This window comes from Lottia gigantea (assembly GCF_000327385.1).
Source record: "Lottia gigantea unplaced genomic scaffold LOTGIsca_56, whole genome shotgun sequence".
NCBI classification, from domain to species: Eukaryota; Metazoa; Mollusca; class Gastropoda; family Lottiidae; genus Lottia; species Lottia gigantea.
This window is the reverse complement of record NW_008709919.1, coordinates 1,798,061-1,821,565: the sequence shown is the minus strand read 5'-3', so window position 1 is coordinate 1,821,565 and position 23,505 is coordinate 1,798,061. Positions and strand designations below refer to the sequence as shown.

General features: G+C 31.2%; 3 protein-coding genes across 3 annotated transcripts; 1 reads left to right on the top strand and 2 right to left on the bottom strand.

Annotated features, from left to right (window-relative positions):
• Positions 1 to 1,859: 1,859 nt before the first annotated feature.
• LOTGIDRAFT_166223 (hypothetical protein) lies at positions 1,860 to 4,370 on the top strand (the record flags this gene model as incomplete). The annotated part of the gene is made up of 8 exons (XM_009063273.1): positions 1,860 to 1,956; positions 2,096 to 2,100; positions 2,245 to 2,389; positions 2,554 to 2,665; positions 2,958 to 3,057; positions 3,376 to 3,405; positions 3,649 to 3,853; positions 4,273 to 4,370. 8 exons carry the CDS (start codon positions 1,860 to 1,862, stop codon positions 4,368 to 4,370), a joined length of 792 nt encoding a protein of 263 aa, XP_009061521.1.
• Positions 4,371 to 5,590: 1,220 nt separating this feature from the next.
• Positions 5,591 to 13,987, bottom strand: LOTGIDRAFT_166221 (hypothetical protein; the record flags this gene model as incomplete). The annotated part of the gene is made up of 12 exons (XM_009063272.1): positions 5,591 to 6,004; positions 6,249 to 6,329; positions 6,835 to 6,936; positions 7,337 to 7,456; positions 7,862 to 8,035; positions 8,308 to 8,394; positions 8,952 to 9,020; positions 9,755 to 9,859; positions 11,966 to 12,079; positions 12,598 to 12,714; positions 13,381 to 13,473; positions 13,985 to 13,987. The coding sequence occupies 12 exons, from the start codon at positions 13,985 to 13,987 to the stop codon at positions 5,591 to 5,593; spliced, it is 1,479 nt and encodes a 492-aa protein (XP_009061520.1).
• A 4,476-nt stretch (positions 13,988 to 18,463) lies between these two features.
• Positions 18,464 to 22,960, bottom strand: LOTGIDRAFT_166220 (hypothetical protein; the record flags this gene model as incomplete). The annotated part of the gene is made up of 5 exons (XM_009063271.1): positions 18,464 to 18,508; positions 19,457 to 19,540; positions 21,933 to 21,935; positions 22,706 to 22,792; positions 22,862 to 22,960. The coding sequence occupies 5 exons, from the start codon at positions 22,958 to 22,960 to the stop codon at positions 18,464 to 18,466; spliced, it is 318 nt and encodes a 105-aa protein (XP_009061519.1).
• Positions 22,961 to 23,505: the final 545 nt, after the last annotated feature.

Genomic DNA, 23,505 nt, shown 5'->3' with positions numbered 1-23,505 from the left:
AAACCAAGAATGATATTACTATAATAATGATAAACTCTTTATTTTACATGGGTCAGAATTTGGCCCAATAAACAAGAACATGGTCCTGTCTAACATTCAACCCATTGGGACAACCAAAAGTACACAATACCTCAATGGCAATCTTTTTGGCAAATACACAAGTACATGTGTATTAGATGGACTGACTATGTTGCTGTGATAAGTACATGACCACAAAAAATGTACAATATTCTGTATTGTTTTCAGCTCAGGCATAGTTCCCCTTTAATACTACCGGTATTAATACTTTTAGCAACGCAATTGTATCAAAAACAAATATAATTATGTAGTCCACTAGATACCTTAAAAAACCTTCAATATTTGTTCAATCTTTCCTGATTTTTCTTCGATGTGATGTTCTTTCTGATGAACTAGATTGAGCTATATCATTACTTCCTAATAATTCTCTAACAAATTTAAACTTGGATAAAAATAACTTCCATACAACATACCATCCTAAAATAAACAAATAACTCAAAATTTTAGTCCAGGTCAATGTACATGGTGGTAGTAAAATGCCAAATGTACCCATCTAAAATCATGCTGAAAATAGTCAGCAGAATACGTCTAAAGATACGTTTACAGTTGCAACCATAAAGACACTGTACTGGTTATCTTTAAAGGGACAGATGTGCCATTTCGAGGGGTTGATTTGACTCTTGAATGTATATCACTTGAAATGTACAAAAATCACATGATTCCTTCAAAATTATCTCAAACTAGAAATACCTTTCCCCATTTCTATAGATGTCTTTTCTATATGGAAAAGACAACTTGTCCTTTGATATGCGGATAATTCTGGACACATACAGATTTGAGGGCTCAAATTTCGATGGTGAGCTGTGAACAATGTTATTGATTGGCTTGGCTAAAAAATTCCTGTCTCTGAGACTAAGGTATGAATGGTCAAATATTTGGCGCACTAGTACCTTTAACTTATATAGAAGTAAGAGAGAGAGACTCAAGTTTATTTGTCAACTATCAAGTTTTTGGGTTACATTGAAGCCTGGCCATGGGGCAAACCACCCTTACCATAGCAAACAGATAAACCTGACAATTTAGATATTTCATCAGTTAATAGTATATTTACAAAGACAATCATGTGATTGTGAACTATCTCGTTCATTTTACTCTCTAAATTAAAGTAGCATTGCCCACAATATGATAAATATTTACCTCTCACAAAAGATATTTATCATAAGAATAAGGCCTACCCCCATACACCTTTCTTAAATTATTGTCTATTTATCTGTACATAATATTTTTTAGAAAAGGATGGATGATTGAGAAAAACGTTTTTATGGGTACTGCTATAAAACTAAAGGTGTGAGGGTGTTTGACACGAAGTTACTACATTGAAATGACAATGACAAATATATGTCTAGGTCTTATATGCTAATTATATAAAAGACTAGGACTAGGTTTTTGATTACACTCACTCACCCAATGCAATAAACAAGATAACTAAAATTAAAGAAATTATTAATGTGATTGCCGATATAATGAATTCTTTCATTGTCATAAATGTACAACAAAAAATGATGAAGTCATTCCTCCACTGACTTCGAGTAGAAAATACAAGAGTTATCTGCTTATAATGAAATCGTACAATTTAGAAGCAAATTAAGAGGGTAAACGAAAATAATTTTTCTTTTTTTTTTTTTAAATCTATAAAGTATATTGAAAATGCTGATGAAGATAAATTTTGAAAATTGTGGTATCTTTTCAAAATTTTCTGTTGTTTTTCTTTCAAAATCCGAGTACCATTTCGTATCATTCTACAGATGCAAATCCTATTTTTGTTAATACCAGCATACAACATGGCGCTTGCAGAAGTTTGTGGATTGAAGCTTCCGAAATCTTTTGCCTCTCAAGGCGAAAGGAATCAATTATTTAATAACTGCGGTGGCAACTATGGTAGTTCCATGGTTAATGATGCTGTATACGGAAGTCAAAACTTTGTCACACCTTGTGATTTGGATGTAAGACTGATATTCTGTGAACTTTAGCTTCTGATATCAAAATTGCATTGTCACACTCTCAGTCTAGACTCTAGGTAGGGTAGGCAAAATAAAATTGGTCACCTAGCATTACAAGATATTAAGTTTGCATTCCATTAGATTGATTATAAAATCCTGGTTGCCAATTGGCACCAGTCTAAATATAAACAAACACTTGATTTAAAGGCTTCCATTTCTTTTTTAGCCTTTAGAAACTCGAAATTCATTTACCAATGAAAAATCTGATGTCAAGATACATTTTGATCATGGTACAACAACATTGGCTTTTAAATTTAAACATGGTTGTATTGTTGCTGTTGACTCCAGAGCTACAGCTGGGTCTTATATAGGTAAGTATCTTAAAAAAATATTAATGATCAGGTTGACAGTATAAATTGTATCCTGGTGCATGGAATCTATACGGGTTATAGTCAAAATGGTTTAGGGCCATTATGACTATAACCCATCTATACGTTGTACACATTAATGATGACCAGTATTATCTATCTTTAAGCCTCACAGACAGTAAAGAAAGTAATTGAAATTAATCCTTATTTATTGGGAACAATGGCTGGTGGGGCTGCTGACTGTTCTTTCTGGGAAAGACATTTGGCCAAGGAGTGCAGGTAATTATATAACATATTATTTGAAAAACCAAGTGTTCAATTATCATGAAAATTTTTTTGGTCCAGATACTTTATATGTCTTTGGTATAGGAGCTAAAGCTTTAATGAGAAATTAAAATTATTTTGAAAAAGGTCCATTTGAATTGTATCTGAAATATGAATCTGTAATATAACAATCAGCAAAATAACCAATATTCATAATGTTCATAACATATGATAATGTTTAAGCTTATATTATCACCTGATTGTTATTTCTGTTTGAAATTTTATTAAAAAACTGAATTTTTTCTAGATTATATGAGTTAAGAAATAAAGAAAGAATATCAGTAGCTGCTGCTAGTAAATTACTAGCTAATACAGTTTATAACTATAAAGGCATGGGATTGTCTATGGTAAGTTTGTTGTATTTCAATTGTAGAAGGTACCCTCCCTTGCACCATTTTCATGGTGGCAACGCTTTTGGATTTCTAACACCACATTTCACATTTGTTATCAATTTTTTTAAGAGGTTTCCAACTTTCTAGACAAGCTGTTCTTGTGGTTGAAATATTGTGTGCATATCAGATTTCTGATCTTGTACCAGTTGTATGATTCGACAAACTGGGAATAAATGCCAGCGTTGAATTCCATATGCTCCCTCACACCTGCCAAGGAATTCAAATGTTAAAACTGAAACATGATGTGTAACTATTTAAATGTTTCTTTTTCAGGGTACAATGATAGTTGGATGGGATAAGAAGGTTAGTTATTTAGTTTACTATCAGCTATCTTTGTAGTTTATTTTAGTATTTTTTTTCACCTATCTTTTGCAAGTTGCTTCTCTCAAATATGGGCTTTAATGCAATGAATGAGGGACAACTAAAAATTAGGGCTTTATCAGAACACTGATTGCATCAATTCGCTACATTCAAACATTCAGTCAGACATCTATGGGGATTGTAATTCCACTGAAACAAAGGTTACGTGAATTTCTTCAACTTCAGGGACCAGGCCTGTATTATGTGGACAGTGATGGTGAAAGATTAACTAATAACATGTTCTCAGTGGGATCTGGATCAACTTATGCCTATGGTGTATTAGACAGTGGCTACAGTTGGGATTTATCAGTAGAGGATGCATATGAATTAGGAAAGAGATCTATTTATCATGCTACTCATCGTGATGCTTACAGTGGTGGTGTTGTAAACTGTAAGTATTGTATTTAAACTGATACAAGTTATTGCCCTTGTTTTAACACGTTTGAGGGCCTGAAGCGAGCCAAAATTGCTAGATTGCTAGTCTGCCTATATAATGTCCTGCATGTATTTTTATGTAGAGCAGACCAGGCTGGTATTTTTATATAAACACATGACTGTGATAATCGACATAGTGGAAAACAACCGACTGGAGATTTTTTCTCTCCCTGTGCGTCCTCAGCTGGTCGGTGAAACTCTAGACAAGACTCTTGTCATTGACAAAAAACGTCAACCAAGATTGTATACCAGTGATCAATTACAAAACAATAAGCCATAACTATTTTCATTGCAATCTTTGTAAGACATTTAGAAGTATCAAGTATCCAAACAAATTGTTGTCTCTTAATATTTTCATTGTGTTTATTTTTCCAGTGTATCATATGAAACAAACTGGATGGATTAAAGTATCACAGACAGATGTTAAAGAATTACATTATAAATATCAAGAAGAAAAAGCAAAGAAGAAATAAATTCCTGGAAGTCTCTAAGACAATTCATTTCATGTCAATGTTCTAATGGACTATCATTGTGTCATATTGTTTATATATTATTATTACACTGAACTGACGACTCCAATAAAAAAAGTTCACTAACTTCATGAAAGATTCTCATTATTGCTGTCAATACAAATACTTATGGAATTATCTTATGTTATTTACTCTGGGGGTAATAGACACTTCCCTCCTTAAACTTACACAAGGAATTATATACTTATATGCTTAGGTAAGTAATTGGTAACAAGCCCCTAACTTATATCACATGGAGACATATGAAAATATATTTAGTCATCTTAGCAATATTCAAGGTATTACAAAATTTGTCTTATACCTTGACTGCAATAGCCACTGTACTTGTATTATGGATTTGGTGGATACCTTCTGCATATAGATTAGATGTATTATACAAATTCTTTCAAAAATTTATTAAATCACAACATAACAAACAAATAAATATTGCCTATATCACAAATTAGTATCAATATCATACAGTATACATGCATAACAATTGTAAAAAAAAATATGGCCAGAAACACCCATTTCAGTACATAACCTGTAAATTAGAAATCTTTTATGTTCCATTTTACCAAAATGCCATTCTTGATGTATTCTTTCCTTGCCTTACATAATCTGCAGAAATTGTTATGAGAAGAATGTTATAGGTCATAGGTCATTAGAGTATTTCAGCCAATAAGGGGAAGGTTCACAATTTTCGGGGTAGGGGGCTGATTTGGTTCTTGAAGATATGTAAATGGTCTTCAGAAAAAATAGAAAATATGCGGTGAGCCGTGAACACTATTACTGATTAGCTAAGCTATAATATTCCTGTTTCTGAAACTAGGGTTGCGATTTTGACCCATTTAATAACAAGATGGATACTGACGGACAATCATTCTAAAATAGAGATAGGTCTTTTAAAGTGACAGTGTGCACCAATTATGGATAAATTTTTGAAATATTCATATCCTAGACATAATGAGCAATTGCATATAAAGCTAAATATTAAAAATTTTGAAAAAAATAAGCTTTTTATAACCTTATGGAGTTCATGAAACAAGGATTGCTCCTCTACTGACATAAAATTGTTAACAAAAACTCATATATTGTTGGAGAAAGGTTTATAACGGTCACAATTTTTGTTAAATGAATATTGTATTCACTCCCGTTTTAAGTCAAGTAACTTAACTTCTTGATCATTGCATCATACATGAAGATGATTTTTTGATTTCTTTTTCTGTTAATAAATCATCTGCTTCACCATTTAACAAAAAATGATCAGGATCTTCTTCAAGTTTATTTTCATCAGAAGGTATGGGAAAATATTCTTTATCAGTTGAATGACGATGGTAGCTTCTTTGAGCTAAGCGTGATCGCAGAGCTTCAGTGAAGTTGGCTAAATGTGAAGCAATGCTCGCTGATCTTGAAGCAATTTTGCGTAATTTCATCTCTGGCACAGATCTTCTACGTTGACTAGCTGTTAAGGATGATGATGGTTTGGATGGTATGATAGTTGATAAATGTGTAGGATGACTACAACTGAGAAAATAGCCTAATATTGGTATTGACAACGGTATGGACCATGGATCAGGTTCTGGTTCATTTAGATACTGAAATAACAATTCTTTTTCTTTTAGATTAGTTGAGAAAGGGCCCTATGAAGACTGTATTAAAGATCCATCAACATTTGGTAATAAAACAAAAGCAGACTTATTCCACTGTCATGTATAAGATATTGCTTCATTGTCCACTGCATGGTGTTACTGATATGTATTGATCCTATATGGAGCAGAAAAACAGAATAATGAAACCAAATTTTGTTTCATTTGCACAAAGGAACAAAGTTGAACCAACCTGATCATACTGATATTCTAATAATCCTTCCATTAATCTTTCTCCTCTTCTATCTTTAAATTCTAATGGTGAATGACCATTCTACAAAAAAACAACACTATCCAGTCATAGTCCTTAAAATTGTTAAGAATTTTCAACATGTAAATGATCATATTGATGAGATATATGGCGATATTGTCAAGCAAAAGCATTTTTGGGTAGAATAAATAGTTTTTGAAACGTGTATACAATTTTTGGGATAGTAAAAAATCACTAACTCTTTGAGCATTATCTAAAGGTGCGGGCACAAGAGCAGTCTTGGTCAGAGATTTTTGTCACTGATTAGAGTAAAATCTTGCGTGTGCCCATGCTTTTATGCGAGATTATCACACCCCTGACAGGATTTATAATATCATACAAGTTTGATAATTGTCTGCAAGACAGACCGTCATCATCCAATCAGAATCATTTTCCTTTGAATAGCATGCTCTGCACGTGATTATCGACAATGTGAAAAACGACTGACTTGTGATTTTTTGCATATTCAGCGACAAAAGTCTCTGAGCAAGACCGCTTGTGTGCCCACACCTTAAACAGCAGATACTACCTTGTCTACAGTAAATTCTGAGGCACCATAATCTAATAATAAATTAACCAAATTGCGTTCATTTTCCATACCATATGCATAATGTAGGGGTGTGCGAAATGACTAAAATATAAAGTTATCAAAAGATCATTATTATCAGATCTTATTTCATTTCCATCACAAGGCATTTTGAGTACGTAAAAACAGTCATCAACAAAACAATCCTTTTTGTTTTCAAGTTAGTTGATCAAAAATGATCATAAGCAATCACAAACTAATGAGAAATATTGGTGATAATTCAGCAATTATTTGCATGTAGTTGCTTAGTCCTTAGAACATTGATAATTGCAGAAATCAAATCAACACTTACTGGTTTCACCATATCTTAGGTCAGCAAACTGATTTTGAAGAAAAATATTCAGTATTTCTATAGTATATCTAAAACATTAAAATCTAGGAAAATCTATATTGAATGTTTTATTCATGATACAGAATGACGTAATATGAATATATCAAAACAAACCTGATCTCTGATAGAATCTAATCTTTGTTTTTGTTGATAAACTAATGTTTCAGCTAGTAATTGTACAATTTGAATATTATGTCTTAATACAGCTTTATGGATAGCAGGCTGACCATCTCCCTATAAATACAATAAACTACATGTAAATGTAACAGTTTGAACTTAGGATTTCAAAAGTGTTTTGCTGCAATTTAACTTCAAAGTAGGAGCTTGTGCACATTATATTTGTAGTCTAATAAAAACTTTCATTACATTTTTTATTAGCTTTTAATCTTAATATAGCCACTTCAGTTAGAGTCTTAAGTATGGCCTCTTGAACAGTCATCTTTTTTGATGACACCACCAGCCAATCAAATTTCTTCCTTCTCCAATGCTGGGATTTGTTCACACAAACAAACAAACAATTTCTATAGAACACATATACTGAGGCTTGGAGTGCATACAGAAAAAGTTACTTAATGAAAAAATAGCATTTATTCTTATTAAATGTCCTATGATTATATATAAATTAAGAAAGATATTGACCCGTCGTCTGGAGTCTGCTAAACAAGTTTCTAATATACCAAAAACTCTAGAATCTATAAAATCTAACAGATAATGTGTGGTTTCATAATCACTATTTTCTACTGCATCATGAAATTTACTGATTTGATCATAATAATCTGGTAAACAGGAGAATGCTTCTTCTTCTTCTTTTGTCTAAAATATATACATGGCTGCCTTAACTTTTGTAATCTGAATGCACCATTATTTATTACATGTGAATATAGTAAAGAGGTTTTCTGTTAAACGTCTGTAGTTCTTGCAATTCCACTAAATATAGATTTATGACGTCACTGTCACAAAGATGTTACTATAAAAATTATAAAAATTAAACACTTGCTGTTGTCCTGACAAAATTTCTCTCATTGCACACTGCATTACCTTATTTTGAGCAGAAAGGTACAAGTAGAAAAAATGAGAATATTTACCAGTATAACTTGTGGAATGTGTTGATAATTATGTAAAAATAATATTTTTCTGTTATCTTTTCCTTCAACAATCCAGCGACAAACATTCTGAAAAAAAAAATATAATATTTAAAACATATACAGAAACTTTTTGGTTTTGTTGAGACACAAACATTGATTTATTTATTAAATATACACACAAGTTCGACAGAATATAAATAAAACTTGAAAAACAAGCCATAGGCTTGAACAAACCCATCACCTAATGTAATATGTTTCATATACTTATACTGTTGTCAAAACTTGTCCATCAATGCATCTGCAGAACTTTTTGGGCTTCAATCAAGATGCACTTCAATCTGTCTTCTCATTCATAAACATATGATTTTCAAGTGTTAATAGTATTCAACTACAGGCGCTGAGAAAATGGGGACATTGTCAGAAAATTAAATGACAATTCCTTGTGCAAATGAAGTTAATACAATTCAAATACAAGTACTATCCTTGTGTTCTGAATTACACAATTTTTTTTGGTCTCTGAATACAGCTAATGTATCTTTATGAATTTCTATTCACATAAAATAAATAAAATACAGTTAAAAGAAGAAAATCAATGTGCAAATTTTAGGTAGACATTCATGATATAAGAAAATATCTGTAAATACCTTATCAATAACCTGCACAATTTTATCAGCTTGTAATTTAACTGCATAATCTCTTGCACATATGTTATCCTGTTAAACAAAAAACAACTATTAAGTACATGATAAATTAATAATGCTACAGTGTTTTAAATTAAAACTTTTAATATCTGAGGTAAAATACATTAACTTTTTTCTACAGGAACATGAGTTCATCATGCAATCAATCGTACCTTAAGCTCAGAAACTTGAATTTTTAGCCGAGATAATGGGTTATAGAGTTCACAGTCTGATGTGAGGATTTGAACCTTAGAATCCATGTATGTCCAGAATTATCCGTGTTTGAAAGTTAAAATGACAACTCCCCTTTTTTGAGCCATATATAGAAAAAGACATATATTGAAATCGAAAGTGAACTTCCTAGTTTGAAGTATTTTTGAAGGGATTATGCCATTTTTGTGCATTTCTAGAAATTCTGAAGACTATTTACATTCATTACCAAACCCTTAAAAAAGGGCAAATCATGGCCTTTAAATCAATGTCCAATTTGAGAAGTATCGCATCACAGTTTGTGATTCAAAATATGTATCTATATAACCTGAAGAAACTTACATCAATAGCATGATCTTTTAGAAGTTTTACTACTGAAACTTTTTAAATTGTTATCAAATTTAAAGAAACTAGAATCAAAATTGAACTTGATTTGCCAAAACTAAAATTTGGTGTGAATAATTGCTAATCAAATCTTAATTGAACCCTGCTTTAAATTGATCTTTATTTTGTGATTAAATACAAATATCTAGTATTGGACTATACATAAACCTTACCTGCGTATACTGTGTAACTAGATGAGCTGAACCAATATGTAAAATATAATCTATCACATCATGATGAACATTATGATCTATACAGTGAAATAATACATTTTTTCCCTGAAATATAGAAGATATTAATATACTCTGATATCATACTTGTGCTTGTTATAACCAATCATACCACAATAGGATACCTATCGCGTAAGGGTCATGATACGTATCTCAATACAAGGGTCGTGATGTGTATCGCGATAGGGGGTAATGGGATTGAAATTAATATTTTATATTCAAAGTTTCAATATATATTAATTTATAACTTTGTAACTGTGATATTTGGTAATATAGTTGAATAGAAGTGCTTAATGTCCACTGTCTTATAAATAGTTTCTATATATATTAATTTATAACTGTGATATTTGGTAATATAGTTGAATAGAAGTGCTTAATGTCCACTGTCTTATAAATAGTTTCTATATATATTAATTTATAACTGTGATATTTGGTAATATAGTTGAATAGAAGTGCTTAATGTCCACTGTCTTATAAATAGTTTCTATATATATTAATTTATAACTGTGATATTTGGTAATATAGTTGAAAGAAGTGCTTATAAATAGTTCCCAACAATTTCAGTCAAGTCATTTAAAATAAATTGTGATTCCATTTACTAAACTAATAAAAATCCCCTATTTTTAATGGAATGAGAGTTATCGTCAAGTATTGATACACGACCTTGCGATACGATACACGTATCTTGGCATGTTGTATCGCGATACATCAATTCACCGATATATCATGCCAGCACTATATAAGATAGTGGACCACAGCCATACACGCCCACCACGGCATACGGATGGTAAATATTCAAGATTTTGGGGCAAGCGCAATAACTCAAATTCGAACTTGATCTTCGTTTATTGAATATGTATACACATACCGAATTTTTTAGAGCGTTTACATGCAAATGTTGACCGACCGACAATATACGTCCACATAGAGAGATGTGGGCGTATAAAAGCTAATAAACTCTTTATTTAAAATGGGTCAAAATGTAAATTAAAATTGTTATCTTATTAAATCTTGATATGGAGACCATTTTAAAGAATCGAATCTTATTTCTAATTCATCTACAATTAAAGTAAAGTGCATTGATTAAAGTGATAGCAGGCTGAATATCCTTCTCTAATAAATTTGCTGTATGCAAAATCTGCATTTTTGTTTTACCAGCCAATCAAGCTAAAATACAGATATCAAGATCACCTTTCAGAATCAGATCTTATATCTAGTTCATCTACAATTAAAGTAAAGTGCATTGATGGAAGTGATAACAATCTGAATATCTTTATCTAACAAATTCACTATAAAGTAAAATCTGCATAGGAAAATCACTTTAAAGAATAAAATTTTTTATCTAGTTCATCTACAATTAAAGTAAAACGTATAGATGGAATTGATAACAATCCTTTTTTCTAATAAATATATCACTGTATGTAAAAATTTGAATAGGAAAATGCTGATAACTATCTTTAAGACTGATGTCACTTTCTTAATATAATTTTAAACTACAAGATGTTGTATATTCATTTTAAAAAGTGATACAGATAGCTTGATTGAATTCTATCAAAAGAATAGAACCCAACGCCTTTTCATTAGGTATCATGATGAAATTTAACCAGTTTGACAAAATACTAACAATCAATTCACAAATCCACATTATCAAGAAATCTTCACAAAAATTAATAATTTACAGCCCGATACAAAATGTCACAATGACAAACCAAGGATAATGGCACAAAGACATCCTAGAAGATAATTGAATAATCAAACCTAATCAACATCAAATGAATATAAAAAAGCATACTGTGAAAGTTTGATTGAAACCATTGTCAGTCTAATTAAAATTAGATCGAACTTTTGTTCCATTTTTTTCATTAGCTTTAATATTTTGACCTAACCCTGTTTTAACCTATCAGATTTCTGTCCTCTCCAGCACTGGCAATTTGGGAGAGAGGGAGCAATTTTATTGGTTAAAGCAGATGTCATCAGATTAGGTTTAAAGATTATTTCGAAAGATGTTTAAGGGCCCAGTCTTTAGACCCTGACTGAAGTGGCTATATTAAAAATAAAAGCTAACACAAAACAGAATGAAAGTTTGTTCTAATTTTCATTAGATTGGCATATGCATATGAATTATGTAGAGTTTTATATCAAGAGTATACTTACATTATAAAAGATATGATCTATACCAATAGGACCTTTAGGTGTTACTAGTTTTAATAACTCATTATTTACACGAGGCACTAAAGCTAACATGGCAAAATACATTGGAATATCATTCTGAAAATACATTTCAATATAGCATTCGTTACAGCAAACCGAATCTTTTCCTCTAGGTTGTCAAGGGAAGAAAGCATCCAACAAATTACAAGCTAAATTTTGTTACAAGTTCAAACAGATCTGAAGGGGATACAGTCTATATTGACTTAACCAGCTGTGAAATCTGAATTTCAACTATCCATAGCACTTTATACAACTAAAATCTGACTTCCCATTCTTCAAGAAATTCTGTGCAAATTATCCAACAGAATATTATTGATATCCAGTCATCGATAAATTTCAACAAGAATAATAAACGGATCAAAAATGATGATAGTCCAAACTTCCATGACAAATCATGGTTAGACTGCTGGAGAACTAGACTTCAGTTCTGAAAATCTGGTATAGGTTATAAGAAAAAAAGCAATTTGGAGCATGAAATATTTTTAAAGATTTATTTTTTCCCAGGTATGTGGGTCTACACATGTATGTAGCTGAAATATGATGAAATACACAAATATAGACTTCGTTGAAATTACCTCATTTTCGTCTTTCATACCTAAATCCAATCTAGCACCATTCTCTAACAGTAATTCTACTATCTCTCTATTACCTTGTTTTATACTATAATACAATGGTGTAGCACCTTTATCACCCTGCAGAAATAATAAATATTGGATTGTATTATGTAATGATTGTAATTATCCCCATGTTATTGTCCTTAATAAATCTATGTTTTGCAAATCATTGATTTTCTGAAATTACTTAAAATACACTTATTTTGATTTCTAATGAGTAACCAAATGAACCAAGAGAAATATGAAGAGCTAAGTTACTTGGCCAAAATTTATGAAAACTATACCCAAAATCTAGAGCAATGTGTCCCTTATCTTAAAGAATTTAAAAAAAAAAACTTGCTAAATTTTTGATGCCAAAACTATTTGAAAAAAAACCTTTTAAATTCGTTTCACTCTTTGCTAGGTGTTAGAAAACTACAAATTTTTAACAAATAAAAACCAAATTGTAGAATTTGAATACATCCTTTTAAAAGAAAATAATGCTGAAATTTAGAATCAGAAATGAAATGGAAGTGATATTTAATATCCATCATAATAATCTGATGGTGGAGCCCATCGGCAGTAATTTCACTGATTAAATATTGATAAACAAAGAACAGAAATTTCAGCAAGGGAAGAGATTGGTATCAGTTACAAGTATCAGAGTATTTGATTGCTGGGCTATATCTCTCCAATCTTGTTTGAATTGAAACACTTAATCACAATCTTACACTTCATAAAGTGAACATTGATTATCTAACTTACCATGTTTCTGAAGTTAATATTGAGTTTTTTCTTTGATTCCAACACATTTTTGACAGCTTTGACATCACCAGAGAGAACACCATGTGCTAAATCCTGGAACATATATAACACATTTCACATTAAAGGGGCAGTATGCAAAATTTTCAAAATCAAAAAACGTAAATTCTTAAATATGCTATTTATATCTATGAATTTACTTGATCAAACTAAAATTGTTTTAAAAGGTTTAATTGAAAACGGAGAGCACTAATTGTTAATTAAGCAGTTTGACCTAGTTTTGGTGTTTAGCTTTATAATGGCCCGATATTATTAGTTGAACCCTTACAATACGTAGGAGACATATTTTTCTCTACAAGGGGTTTCGTTTTCTTACAACTACCAAAAGCTTGTGTAAACTTTTAAAATAATTATGGCGTTAAATAATTAGTTTTTTTATTTAATACTTTCAGATACATCAAAGGACATGTTTCTCTACATACTTCTCATGAATTTGAGCGAAAAAATTTTGACCTACAAATAAAGCGGAATTCCCCATTGAAAATTTTCTGTGATCGACAAAAAAGTATTTGAATTCTAACCAACCTCTAAGCATCGATAATCTTACCATTATTGAATCAAAAGTTCTCTTTGTGTAAAGAAAAATTGATAAAAAATTGTTACTTTAACTTCAATAGTTCAGCCCAAATTAAATTCTATTTTGAGAGATATTTTAAGCAACTTGACTCTTGATAAACCAGACTACTGGTACATAATTGTGAAGCAGAAATAGACTCAGTTAATAAGACTCATAAATTTTTAATATTTCATGCAGATTTGTACAATATATCTTTGTGTTTTAACACACTGTTTTAGAACATTAATAACTTTTTAATGCCATTTCTAATATTACTGTAATCAGATCTATCTGGGTTAGCTTCTTTATTAGCCTTTCTTTGAAGTTTTTGATGAATTTTTATTTGAAACATAATTTCAATTGATTCCTCTTTAATTGTGCTATGTAAATGTTACAATTTTTGTAGCAATTCAGAAATAACAATATTGAAAAATAATTTGTTTTGTGTTAACCAATCGTATTTATGCATTCAAATTTATTCCACGATTCTATCTGCTTCCTAATTAGAAATGTATGAAAATTGAATATTTCCTTCAAAAATACCTAAACTAGGAATTCCACCTTCTATTTCTATCAGACAATTGAATTCAATTCCGGTACTTTTGGGAAGTGTAGGATGTGAATTGTTTAGAGCTTCTTATCCAGAAAGAAATGAATCTAAACCCATTACCATTTCTGGATGTTTACATCTCTCCTTTATACATGTCTTTTCTGTATAAGACAGAGTCTCAAGAAAAGACAAGTTGTCATTTCAACTTGTTCTGGTTAAGTTATTGGATGACTAAATGTTATAAATTTGGTCAACTAACTTTTAAAGTTGTTCTTTTTATAAAGGCATCAAGATATTTCAAATTCCAGAATAGTGGATATTGATGTGAATATTGCATATACCAATCAACCATCCAGATAACCTGATAATATGTGGTGAAAATTAATTACATTGATGATTGATGGAAATGTCGGTCTGATTTTATCATTTCTTTTACGAGCTACAAATTGTTCTGTAATGGGTTATAGTGTGTGATATAATGAAAATAAAAAGTTTTAATTTACAACTCTTAATGTAATGGTATATTGAATATTGGATATAATAGATATGGTGAGAAACATTGTCAACTATCGTTTCATCAGCATGCTTTCAAATCCCCAAAATGAAAGTTATTAGGTATGTAAATCACTGGTATATGCTACTAGTCTGATTAAAATTAGACCCAAACATTCGTTCCGTTTTTTTTTTATTAGCTTATATTTTTAATATAACCACTTCAGTTAGGGTCTAACAACAACCTCTGGAACATTCATCAAATTAACCTTTTGACCTAACCAGATAAACACTGCATCACAAAATGTTAGTGCTGGAGAGTGTAGGGATTAGTTAAAGCAAACATTATCGGGTTAGGTCAAAAAGTTGATTTGATGATCAACTGGGCTGTCATTAAACCCTAACTGAAGTGGTTATATAAAAATAAAAGTTGATAAAGAAAACTGAATGAAAGTTTTGTCAAATTTATATTAGACTCTATTTGCTTCCAAGCCACACAAAGTTTCCAATATCAAAGAAGGTCTGTTGCCTTCGTTGTCTTGTCCCATTCACAAATGCACAAATTGCAGATGGACGGGCATCCATTATCCATGGCCTACTTTCTTTTGACCTCCCAAATCAGATTTTTGACAGATTGGTGACCGCCCTTGATATACTGAAATTTTATCAGGGAAGTAGGTGGATCTTGGTAGGCAATCACTTGTTGATATAGTCAAGAAATTTTTACTTATTTTGTTCCACTGCATAAAAGTGGTGAAAATAAATCAACTGTGGATGAATGAAGAGGATGAAGCAACCAGATCTATATAATCAAGAATAATAACAGATAATTTAATTCTCATCTGGTATTAACTCTAGAATAGTTAATGTGTTCCATTCCAAGCATGTAATGACAGGAAATTCCAGATTGATTCTCATGATGAATAACATCAAATGTTTTTTTATGTAAATCATTCACTTTACAATAACTGATGCACTGATCAACCAGATTTTAAATCATCAGTTATTCTGCATCAGTTAAAGATCCGGTTGGCCATTTTCAAGGGTTGATTTGGGTCATGAATATCTGTAAATAGTCTTAGAACTATTAGAAAATGGACTTATTCCTTCAAATTTCACTATCTTTTTCTATACCCAGTCTTTTCTATATATGGCAGAGAAAAAAATGACGAATCAAATGCAGATAATTCTTGACACGCATGCATTTGACAGCTCAAATTTTGATGGTGAGCTACAATTAGTTTTGATAAGAAATTCCAGTTTCTGAGACTAATGTACAATTGTTCGAACAGATGGTGAACAGGTGCCTTTAAAAGATATGCTATTAGAGCACTGAAATCTAAAATACGCATCCTGGTACAATTTAAAACATAACAGACTAGACATTTTGAACCATTAATAAATCAATGGAAATATAAACAGATTCATGTTCAATATTAATCAGTCTATATTCAGATGTTAAACATTGTGACGAAATCCATTTCTCAGTGTGCAACAATACCCGGCCTTTTGTTAACATTATGAAATCAATTAATTAATGTTAGAATAGGGGGTATTGCTTGTTTTAAGAACTTCATTCAGTAATAAATTTTCATTCGGAATTTAGTGTGATAAATTTGTTGAATTGAGTTATGAATACCCTGCCTGTACAATATCTGATCGCCCGAATAGTATTAACAGTAATAATAACTGCATTATCTCCTGTGTTTCATCGTTTGAACTGTCACTGTAACCACTGACGCGCCAAATTAACTCTGTGTGCAGAGGCCTTTAAGACATGATATACCAGATAGAACAAATTATTTGCCTATAAAATGGCCAATTGGAAACTATATTCTGTTCCTTTAACATGACATATTACAAAATAAATATCTATTATTCTATTGAGATCTATAACACCATATGAGGTTTGTTATCGGTATGCTGCTCATTATTGTAATTTTGTGATATAAAGATAGGCTATTATATCTTACTCCCATGTGAAGTGATAAAGACATTAACAAAAGAAAAAATAACAGTGCTTAAAGGGATTTAGTATATTCGCTTAATAGACCTTATTTGCACGCCTGGTTTTCGAGACATTGAAAGCGACATTCATAATGTAAATAACGTCATCCATTGACAAGATGGTGAAGTCATATAAATGAATAGCCTATGTAACGTCACTAGTTAACAGTGAGAAAATGGGCTTAAACCTGCCCTTTCTCAGAAATGTGTGAAGGTCAAATTCATTTGAAATTATCATTAAATAGTTTAATCAATCCCAATTTTATGATGTAAATCATGATTAGTTTTGAGTTAGAGAGATTGACGAGGGAACGTCATAATAGATGTCAAGTTGGCGATTTTACTGCAGTGACATGTTACCTTTGTTTGTTTGTGATAAGCTTCATTTTTGATTCGATATGGTCGACGCGTGAATAAGGTCCATATGTGAGCTGATAAATCTCAATTCAGCATTTCTTTTTACTTTTACACAGAATTGAAGTCGGCATTTTGGTTTTCCTGCAATTTGACAATAAGATATTTGAATCCGGAAGTTTACAGTGTTGTCATCTCAAGTTTTTTAAACATGTTCTCATACATATTTTAACCATATCATAACATCATGTATGATATTTGCTCCTCAGAATGTTTCTATAGTACTGGAAATGAGCACAGTCTATACTTCTTAATCTGATTTAGCTGAGAAAAACCCCCAAAACATCAGACTTTTATGCAGAAAATATAGCAAATTATTCAATCCCCATTGGTTGAAAAGATATCCAAATGAAGAATCATGAAAACTGCAGTAACATTTATATCATTATTCATTATTCATAATATACATGTGTAAGTTCTGTTCTCAATATATTATCCTTTATATCTCATAAATGGCATGACTATGTGAGTTCATTATTCATTACTTAAAGGTGAACTGCCGCAATCATATGACATAAACTTGTTTTCGTCTGGTTAGTCCAGGGCCACGTATTCTCGAAACGATCTTAGCGCTAGAATGTCCTAGTTGCTTATCTTCTAACATTGATTCTAGGACATCCTAGCGCTAAGATCGTTTCGAGAATACGTGGCCAGGGTTTTTCCAGGGGATGATTTTTGGTGGGTAATGAGGCACTTTGTGTTCTAGCATCAGTTTTTTGGACAATTATAATTTAAGTCATTTTAATCACTTAGCCTATATTCTCCAACATAAAAGAGACTACAGGAAAAACCTAAGAGAAAGTCATAAAGAGGGGTAAAAGTAAAGATTTACATGGGGAAAGGGGGTAATGCAATTGATCAAGGATCCTCAAAGTGCTAATAGAAAGAAAAAGATTGAAAACCCCTGAGTTAGTGGATCAATACAACATAGTATTTGTGCTCACACAGAACATGTTTGCTCAATTAGGTAAACATAGATCAATATTGTTTTAATATTTGATCATAATTTAACGACTGTTGGCAATTATTTGCATCTGTTGTGTTAATAAACTCTGTAAGATTGACAAATGCAGATAAAAAGTTACACAATAAAACATACAATTTTCATACAGCTGTTACATGAAGGTTTTTTTTTGTTAAAAATTTTTTCAGCATTGTTTATATTTCTTAAGAGGACATTCCGCTTTTTTTGTTGGTCAAAAGAAAATTTTGCTTGAATTTGTGAAAACTTTACACCAAAATCAAGAGAAATGTGCCCTATAACATATCTGAAAGCTGTAACTAAAAATATCCAGCATTGAAAAAAAAACCTTACGTAATTTGTGTAAAATAAATGCCTTATTGTAGAGACATGTGTCTCTTACATATTCTTAAAATATCAACTAATAATATCAAGCCATTATAAAGCCGAACACCAAAACAAGGTCAAACTGCTTAATCAACAGTTAGATACATAGATATAAATAACATACTTTTCAGGTATAATTTATGATGTTTTTGATAATGAAAACTTTTTACAAAAAAGCAGAATACCCCTTTAAACATGATGTCTGCATAACGTGTTTGAAGTAAAACAATTTATTTCCAAAGATATTACTCTAGTAAAACACCAATATTTTTTCGCTCATCTGGGAACCATGAAAATATAAACACCAGTTCATTTATTGTAATTTTATTATCTTCAATATTGTTCTGTTATGTTAATTACCGGTATCTGTCTTACGACTTCTCTTTGCTATATTTTCCAATACTTACCCAATCTTCTTCATTTCATCTGATAAAGGCATATGTGAATTGTGTTGAAACATTATGTATTTTGTTACTGAAGAAGTGTGTTATACCATGATATATTTCCTACTGTTTTTTGTTATATGTGTTCGTTCAAATCTTATCTCAAATCAAAAAGGACATTAAACATATGAAATTAACTGAGTCAGAGGTATCAAACAGACAAGAGTTTCTTTAATATAAAAACTAATTTATATTTGATATGATCTTACCATCGATGGTCTGATACAACTAACAACACGAATAATACTTTCATTACCAACTTCTAATGCTAACTGTAATAATGATTTACCATTCTAAAATAGAAGTAATAAAGTTATATCACACATGTTAATATAGGGCTTGTATTGACAATAACAACATCTTCCAATCAAAGTACAAAGTAATTATACTTCAAGGTCTTTAGCAAATAAAAATATTTCCCTAATGGACTCACAAGGATTCTCTATGAATATATATTGAAAATTTGCCTTCTTCATTCAAAAAACATTTACTGGCAACCATAGAACATATTACATTCTGAAACCCTATTCCAGAAACATTATAATTAATTAATTACTATATTTCTTACGCTCTACAATTGATATACCGTCTAATTGCGAACATAATGCACACCCCTTCCTTACATCCATAAAATCATAAAGTATGATTGGTAGAACGGATAGTGAAGATGAAATAGACCAATTCATTTTAGCAGCATGAGAATATTCACAGCCGAAGATGCATGTAGCCAAACTAGATGTTTCTGTCATGATCAAGGAACATTGGACTCAACAACCAGGCTTCACTTGCAGACAACAGCCATGATTTATGCTTTTCGATAATGTAGCAAATCCATACAAAACGTGTATATTCAAATTACTTTTAGATATAGATAGAATTACAAAAGCGGCTTTATTTCTCCTATGAATTTAGATAGATTGTGGTGTAATTGGCACAATGAAAAGTTAAAAACACCAATTACATGTTTGTCATCAAGAATGTATAATTGATGGAAATTTGAATGGAACAATTCCATATCTTAATCATTAACGCTGCCTTCATTATTATATACTAATTATTTAGATTGCATACGGCTAGTCAAGTGTTATATTGTCATACAATTGATAAATAATCAATAGACATTTACGTGGAAAATCAATTATTATAAATATTTTACTTTCATAAATAACATATCTACTTCAAAAGATCAAGTCATGCAAACCATGGAATATGTCCACACAGCTATATGTCTTTTCAGATAGAAAATTTTGAAACCAAAATTTATATTGTTAGTAAACCAACATATGCCTATCCCATCATAAATTCTTAAGTCAAAGAAATGGAATATGTGTACACAGCTATTAGCCTATAAAGATTGCAGCCAAAATCTACTTAGTATACCAACATGTAGGCTACTTATTAGGGCTGCTACGATTCCTAAAGTGGCGATCCGATACACTGAACGATACTTGTTCAACGATACGATTTATTGCAATAATAAATTGCGATTCTTTCATTAAAAGGGAAAGAAAAAGAAAACTGATAATTAATAACATTTTAACACAGTTTAAATTATTTTGGCACGCTTAGAAGTACAAAACTCACTTTTCATCATTTGTTACACAGAAGGACTAACAAATTTCTTCAAAAAAATAAATAAAATGTTTTACCATTGAATAAAGCTTCATTGAATTATTTTATGATTATGCAAACACATATTACGTTGGAAAAAGAAAAAGTTTATATCAGATCCCATGCGTTTATCTTCCACTTGGCATATTAATATGTTCTCTTTTCATCGTTTTTATCAAAAATTAAAAATGCTGAAGACAAATTAATACGTGAAAAGCAATTTTTTTACATTTTAACATGACACAATTTCTAAAATAGGATTCTGTGCTATTAGTCACTAAAGGGAGTTAATTATATTTATGAGAATTGGGCCGATGTTTCGCCATTATTGTTTTCTTCCGCAATGCATCGATTAGAAGGAACGAATCGTGGTTCATCGATTCAACGGTGAATCGTTGCAGTCTTACTACTCATCCCATCAGAAAGTCGAAGAATGAAACTAGATAAGAAAGAATTGCAGCCAAAATTTATATTGTTAGTAAACCAACATATACCTATCCCATCAGAAATTTTTAAGTCAAAAAATTGGAATATGTGTACTCAGCTATGTATAGAGATAAGAATTTGCAGCCGAAATCTACTTAATATACCAACATGTAGGTTACCTATTCGATCAAACATTCATAAGTCAAAGACCATGAACCATCAAAAGAATGATGTAAACTTCATCTACAGGTTTCCCTAAAACACAGCCAAATACTTTGAAGTCATAATAAGATAGAAAGTATTATATTCATATTCCAAACTTGAATTATCTTAATACTTAAAGGTAAAAGTTATGCGATGCCACTTGGTACTCTTCAAATATTTATTTACATTTTTTGGAAACATTAATTGGTATGTAGGTAGATATTTTGGTTAAAAAAATAGGGATAAATGGTTTTATAAAAAGTTTGACATATTCTCACTGTATGCTATTTCGGTATTGCGTTACGGCGCCAAGAAAACAAGAGTAATAGAAGTACCATACTGATATATGTAGATAAAATCATGTTATATAAACAAGTATTATCAAGTAAGATTGACACTAGACAAGTATTATTTAGTATGAAAATTGGTAGAAAACTCAATTACCTTCTGTAACAATATTCAGAAAAGAACTCAAATTCTGAGAAAATGTCAATTTCGTGAAACTCTGAGTGTTTATATGTTGGTTGTTCCATGACATTATGTCAATTTCCATCCATTACAAATATATCTATTATTAGGTCCATGTGTACATGGATAAGAAATACTGTAGTTGTAAAAACGATTTGTCTACCAACCATATAATAAGGCAAATTAAAGGAACGAAACTATCAAAATTTACTTAAAATTGATATCATCTTGACCATGCTGGCTTAAGCCGTGAATAAACGAGGTATGGTGTATGTGCAGAATAATCGATACAAATGAAAATAGAAGAAGTGGTACAGGTCCAGACACAGTGCGAACACTATTGGTTTCTTTTATTTTCTACTGTATTGATAATCTCGGACTGTACATGTTAAAGATATCTTTACCTTTACAGTTGTAAATTGAAAAATTGTGTAGGCTTATGCTGCTGTCCTGGTAAAATTTCCCTCATTGCAACCTGCATTGCGTTGCCCATCTTCATTAGCACACATGTTGCAGAAAAGTAGCATGTAAAACTCCATTCATTTAATTTTTTTTTGCAGACTACTTTAATTGCCAAAATAGTGCACATAATGCACTCCCATTCTTACCATTGAGTGAATACACACTAAGACATTCAAAGCATCTCATCCTGGTAAAACTAACTTTGTTTAAAATGAAGATTAGCAGTAAAAGGCACATAAATACCAAGATGTCACATACGTGACAAAAGTATAAATAGTTAAACATACCTGCTGAACATCAACCCGACTCCACTGGTTTACTAGCTTTCTTACGTTCATAGCATCATCACCTTCTACAGCTTCCCATATTCCAGGCTACAATTACAAAATACCATAATAAACATCCATAAACTCTACATTAATTAAAGTTTGTCACATACTTACTGAGCAATGCCAAAAGAAGAGTCCTGGTACTGTAAAAGTGGTTCTTTCCATTTTGGCACACTCAGCATCAGCAGCACAAAATACAGCCTTAAGCCCCATCCCCACATGCCTGGACTTCAGCCAGGAGTAGGCCCAGACAAAATACCCTGTTATATCCCGGACCACCCCCAAAAAATGTCAAAAATAGTTTTGCAGTCACATATACCCAGACAAGACATGGAAGAACCAAGAAGTAGTTATGGACGACATCCAGACCTAGAAAACCCCGGAGAGGACACAGAGTTGCCAAGGTGTAGACCTGGACGAAGAAAATGAGACCCAGATGAATCCTTTAGTTCTAGGATAATTTTTATCAAAAGTTATAATAGTATCTCATCAAATTTGCATGGCACTGAGCATAATTTTGCTATATTTTGGGTCAAGAACAAGGAGAAACTCTTTGATGCAAATCATAATTATACAGGTTTTGACATATTAACCCATATTAAACTAAGCCCACTACGCTTCCTTATGTGGGTGTGGAAATGAGACCCATTCTTCCCAGCTAATAACTATTCCAGAATACACTTTTGCCTTTTTTTCAACTTCAATTCTTTACCGAAATATCTTACTAAATTCTAACATTATTAATCAAAATGGGATGA